General features: G+C 57.3%; 1 protein-coding gene across 1 annotated transcript; it reads left to right on the forward strand.

Annotated features, from left to right (window-relative positions):
- Positions 1-3,576: 3,576 nt before the first annotated feature.
- On the forward strand, positions 3,577-5,470 carry LOC310888148 (uncharacterized protein). Its single transcript, XM_083814568.1, has 6 exons — positions 3,577-3,724; positions 3,909-3,968; positions 4,073-4,137; positions 4,577-4,646; positions 4,817-4,863; positions 5,136-5,470. Exons 1-6 carry the CDS (start codon positions 3,596-3,598, stop codon positions 5,269-5,271), a joined length of 507 nt encoding a protein of 168 aa, XP_083670694.1. The 5' UTR covers positions 3,577-3,595; the 3' UTR covers positions 5,272-5,470.
- The last annotated feature ends 301 nt before the right edge of the window (positions 5,471-5,771 follow it).

Consider the following 5,771-nt stretch of genomic DNA (forward strand, 5'->3'; position numbering starts at 1 on the left):
ACAGGGCTGCGGCCTGGCACCGCCTGCAGACTCGCCTGGGCGCAGGGACCACCGGGACCTGCTCTTCGAAGAGCCCCGGTGCATCTGGTGCTGCTGGGGGAGGAGGGCAGCAGACAACCCACTCCAGCTTAAAAGCTCACCTCCAGGGAGAAGGGAAGAGCTGCGGGCGGGCGGTCACAGACGTGGGTGTTCAGGTGGCAGCGCAACAAGAGGCCTGCCCACCTGGCAGTGGAGACAGCCAGCTGCTGCAGGAGAAAGCTCATCTGCAGCATGCCCTGGAGGACCTGCAGAGGCAATGCGGTGTCCTTCAAGAGGAGACCCGCCTTCTGGGGAAGGAAAGCGCTCTGGAACTGGGGGAGGAGGTGGAGAGGCTCCAGCAGAAGACTAGTATGCTAGGCCTCCTTACCAAGCACCTGAAAGAAAACACCAGGCAACTGAAAGAGACCGACCTGAAATCTGGAAAGACTGCTGCAAAGACAGAGCAGGTCGACCAGCAGCAGAGAGGGGAATCGGAAACCGAGGCTGGGACAAAACTTAGGCCTCACAGGAACCTGGATCAGGAACGCTCAAGACTGCAGCAAAGGTACGAGGAGCTGAAAGTGCGTCTGAGAGAGATGACAAATGAAAATGCCAGGCGCGCAGAAGAAAATTCTCAGCTCCGTGGGCAGAAGGAGCGGATAGACGAGGTTCGATCTGACAACGCTGCTCTGAAGGGGAAACTCGTGCAAGTGACAGAGCAGCGAAATTCTGCCATCGGAGAGGCCAAACGTCTTCAAACACGACTGCAAGATCTGGGTTGTGAACTGAAAGCCATGAGACAACTGGCAGGACGAAGGCAACAACAGGAGAACGACCTCGAGGAAACAAGGCGACTGCTGCAGAAGAAGAAAGAGGAAGTTGAGCATTTGCAGAGGGCTTGGGCAGAGCAAAGAAGGACACATGAGGAAGACACGCAAGCGTCTCAAGCGCAGCTGAGAGAATTAGAGAAACAGAATCAGCACCAAAGTCAACAATGGGAGCTGCTCTCTCAGCAACTTGAGCAAGAAAAAAGAAAAGAATCCAACCGTGTCGGTTCAGGACTACCACAGGTGACATCTCCCACAGCACAGGCCTATGCAGAGCAGTCCCATGACCTTTGCAACCGCGAAGACAGCTCTGATGTTTCTGAGGAGGCAACCAAGGTCCCGGCATCCCACACAAGCACCTCGACATCAGATGCCGCACACAACAGTCCTGGGTGCCGCCTTCTTTCAGACCAGGGCCCTGTGCATGGGAACGAAGAATCAGGAGCAGAGCATGTGTCCTTCATCCTGCAGTCCTCGGAAGAAGAATCGCTAAAACTTCGAAAATTTTTAGCTCGATACAGCTACGATCCTTTCGAGGGTCCTAATGAGCACCCCGAAGCAGAGCTTCCTCTGACTGCGGGAGAATACGTCTATGTCTATGGAGACATGGATGAAGACGGCTGGTTTGTGGGAGAGCTGACGGATGGCACGAGAGGATTTGTCCCCTCTAATTTGGTAGAAGAAGTTTCAGACGATGACCTGGTGACAACTGTGCCTCCAGAGCTACGTGATCTCCTGCAGGATAGCGATGATGAACTGAGATCTTGCAGCAGGAGAGGAAGGAAGAAACGGAGGAATCGGAGGAATAAATAAAGATCTTGACCAAGGAATCTGTGTCCCCTGTGTCTCCCCCCCTTCTCCCTCCCCTTCCACAGCTTTTATTGCTGAGCGTGACGTTGCCGTATGGACTATCCCTTTGGTCTTTTTGGGTCAGCTGCCCTGGCAATGCCCCCTCCCCACCTCTTGCCCACAGCCAGCCGACTGGATTTGGGGCTGGGGGGTGGCAGAGGGAGGGCGCTGTGGGAGTCCTGATGCTGTGCCAGCACGGCTCAGCAGTAGACAAAACACATTGGTGCAATATCAAGTCAGTTCTAGCCAGAAGTACAGAGCATAGTGCTGCATGGGCTGCTGTGGGGAAGGTTGAGTCCATCCCAGGCAGACCCAGAACACCATACCCACCGTGGTGGGGATGGTATGACCAGGCAGGGTCTAGAGGGGTGGCTGGATCCCCACTGAAAAAGTCGTCAGGGGGCTGTGGAAAGGCTGCTCAGCCTGTAACTTGTGAAGCTTCTGCTCCCTGCTACGAGCTGCTTGGAAAGGCCCGGCTCTTTCAGAACCCACTTTCCCCTTTGGACCAACGGCCCAGGTGTGCTCGGGGCAGCGGTCTGTGCCAGCTGTGACGCATTTCACACCATTGCTGCTTCTGGAAGCCTGCTGCAGGCCCACCGTGCCTGCTGCCGCCATCGTTCACCCGGCTCTGCCACAAGCACCTTGTTTCTCCTCAGGTGTGGCCTCGAGTGAGCTGTCCCCTCCTGGCTGCCTGCAGGAGAGCTTCAGGGGCCTCAAAGAGAAGGCTCTGCTGGGCTCCGCTGTCACTTTGCCCTTTGGAACAAAAGCGCAAACCTGCGCTACAGCACCGCCGTCGTGCAGCCATCTGGGAGCACAACCAACAGGCTCCCTGAGAATCCCCCGTGCCCCCCAGCGTGCCCCCCATTTTCACTCGCCTGTGCCCCCGCTCCCATATGTCCCCCTTTCCCCTCACTATTTCAACTCCCATGTCCCCACCAGTAGTTTCCCAGTGAGCTACGTCCACGGGGCCTGAGGGAACCGGTGGACTTGCTAAGCCACTGGCCATCATACAGGAGAGGCTGTGGAAGTCTGTTTAAGTAGTTCCCACTGACTGGAGGAGAGGAAACATAGCCCCCATTCTACAAAGGGGAAAATGGAAGACCTGGGAGCTACAAGCCTTCCTCCCTTTGTGGGGGTGCAGAGCCTTCACCACCCTCAGGCGGGAGGCAGAGCTGAGGCAGGGCCGGGCTGGGTGGGGGGGGGCGCTCTGGAAGGTTCTGTGCTGTGGGGCGTGCTGGGGGGGGGCACTGGGAGGGGCTGTCCTTAAGGTCAGTGGTCATTAAGGTCCCCTCCAACCCAAAGCATTCTAGGATTCTGTTTCTAAAAACACCTCTTCTGTTCCATCCCAGTAATAATAAACAGCACAAGCAGAAATCAGCTCTGCCAGCCTGGGGTGTCCCCATGCATTCAGGTCGTCCTCATCCCCCCCACACTCACGCTACAGCCTGCCCCATGGGAGGCCAAGGGGAGATGTTTCCCCTGCAGTTGCAGCTCTCCAGCAAAGGCCCTGGACTGAATGGAACAGGCGGTGCTGGAGCTACACCGGGGGTGCTTGGAGGGCTTGTAGGCACAGTAAAAGATGCATTTCAAACAGCCCAGCTGGGCCCTGCTCGTGTCCCGCAGCCCGAAGGAGATGCCAGCACGGACGCGCTTTGAACCAGGGCATTTACTGGGGTAAATCCAGGTATGGGGGGCAGTGACCCACCCCTGGGTGCTAATGGAGGGCTGGGAAGCATCCCTCCACAACTCACTTCTGGCACCAGCCCCGGAGCAGTGGCAGCCATGTCCCAGTGGGCAGCAGTGGCCATGTCACCATGGTGTCACCATGGTTGTCATTGTGACACGGCTGCCTCGAAGGGTACAAAGAGGGCTGTTCCCCAGGTGCAGGTGCAGGTGAAGCCATGGAGGCAGAGGGTGCGAAGGGGTCCCTGGAGCATGCACAGGAGTCCCTGGAGAACATGGCGGAGGTCTTGGCGCAGGTCGCTCAGGCAAGGGCTGGTGTGGAAGCGGCGCTGGAGGAGTTCCTAAAGGTCTGTAACCCAGAGGCAGAAGTCCAACAGGGGCAGGGCAGAGCTGCTGGGGAGTGGTGCGATCCCCAGAATGCCTTAGTGCTTGCTGCCCTGGTTCTGGCCTGGCCTTGCAGAGCCCTGGGGATAGACTGGGGATGCCCTTTCCCACCCTGGCTCTGTGCAATCTGTCCCGGTTGCTTTGCAGTGCAAACGGAGACGTGCAGAGCTGGAAGAGGCTGTTGCTGAAAGAGCCAGTATCAACAAGGTCCTGAGGGCAGGAGGGAGGGGAGATCAACATGTTTGGGGGGGGGGGAAGCCCCATCCAAGCATGTGTGGGTAGTCTCAGAACCTGATCCTTTGCTTCTCCAGGCTCTGAGGGAGGAGATTAAGAACCTCCAGGAGAGAAGGGAGGTTTTCAAAACGCAAACTGCCAGGTGAGTGGGGACAGGGCCCTGACCCCGACCAGGGGTAGACGGCGGGGAGGAGCTGTACAGCTTCCAGGCACCCGTGTCACAGACAGTTTGGGGGCTCCTTTCAGCTCCTCATGGCTGCTCTGGAGAGCCCTTTGCCTTCTCCTAAGCAGCTCCAAGCTTCTCTGAGCAACTCTTGACTCCTTTTAGCAATGCTGCACGACTGTGAGCAGCTCCCAGCCTCTTGTCAGAGCCCCCCGCGCCCCCAAGGCCTGGGGCACGGAGAAGGCAGAGGGTGCAGGGGGTGAGTGTGGGTTTGTGCGGTGCTGGGACAATGAGATGCCTCATCCCTGCTCCAGCAGAGGCTGGGCAGCACCCTGAGCTCCTCCTGGCCACCTCAGTCAAGGGGGAGGTCCTGGCCGAGGTCTCTTCTCACAGCCCAGAAACTCTGTGGTGTCTGTAGCAGGGGGAAGAGGATGCAGGCGGCCGAGGCGCCCAAGACCTGGATGCAGGAGATGGTGGCTGCGCAGCTGGTAGGAGCTATACCCCTGCTGTGGGCCTGCGGGGGGAGGGTCTGGACTTGGCCCCAGAGGACATGGGGCCATTCACCTCAGTGGGAACGAGGGAGGGGGTCTGAGCGCCCCCAACACCTTCCCTGGCTCACGTGCCCTAACACGTGGCCCTGCTTTGCCTTGTCCTGTAGGATGAAGAGTTGGCGTCAAGGAGGCACAGAATCAGTACTTGGCTGCGGTGAGTTGCTCTCGCAGGTCGTGGCTCCCAAGGCATTAGGCAGCTTTTGACCTCTCCAGGATAAACTGCCTCAGCATTTCTTTGTTTCCTGGGTTGGGGAAGCAGGTGGGGGGTGGCCCTCAAAGTACAGCAGAGCCAAGGGGGATAGGCAGGTTCCTCACCCCAATCCTGAGCGGCACATGTTGCTCCCAGCATGGCACGGGGTCCCATGGCAGGGTTTAAAGAGGATGAATTTATCCCTGGCTCTGTCTGAACCTTCTTCTGTTCTGCAGGAGATTAGTGCTGTCCTTTGCCGGCCTGCAGCTCGCCTTCCTCATCCTGGTCCTGCTGAAGAGGGACATCCTCCACTGGATCCTTCCTCCAGGGCTGGCATCTGCCCTTGGAAGCCATCCACCAGATGAACTTTGAAAAGAAAAGGGAACCTTGAAGAAAAGGGAAGACCCTTTCTCTTCTAACCCTGCCAATAAACTGTGGCCCTTTATCAATAACCCTACCAATAAACTGTGGTCTTTTATTAGTGGGGAAGGGCCTGCGCAGACATTCTGCACGGCTGGTGCTGACTGCATGATGCTGCTGGGCAGTTGGTGGCCTGCTGGGTATTTGATGCACCCCATTCTGAGCGATACAAAACAACAAGAATCCCAGCTCAGAAATCTGTGCTCGTCCATGTGTCGCAAAAGGAATGATGCACTTCACTCCTAAGAGAGAAGCAGCAATAGATTTATTGCTGAAAACAGTGATGGAGCAAAGCCAAATATGCCTGCTGAATGGCTGCTTGGCAGCTTACCAGTGTGTGGGGCTAGCAGAGGGCATCAAACAGACCTCAGTGTGACCACAAGTCAGCCCAGCCTTACAGGGTGCAGTGCACACAGGGGCCTGGCACACCCCATCATTATCTGGGCACTACT

This window comes from Anser anser (genome assembly GCF_964211835.1).
Source record: "Anser anser genome assembly, chromosome: 30".
Taxonomy (NCBI): domain Eukaryota; kingdom Metazoa; phylum Chordata; class Aves; order Anseriformes; family Anatidae; genus Anser; species Anser anser.

Excerpts from the sequence above, each read along its gene's own strand:
- LOC310888148 (XM_083814568.1), top strand. The coding sequence starts at position 3,596 with ATGGAGGCAGAGGGTGCGAAGGGGTCCCTGGAGCATGCACAGGAGTCC. Across the intron at positions 4,138-4,576 it reads TTCAAAACGCAAACTGCCAG|CAGGGGGAAGAGGATGCAGG; the intron begins GTGAGTGGGGAC and ends TGGTGTCTGTAG. Across the intron at positions 4,647-4,816 it reads AGATGGTGGCTGCGCAGCTG|GATGAAGAGTTGGCGTCAAG; the intron begins GTAGGAGCTATA and ends CTTGTCCTGTAG.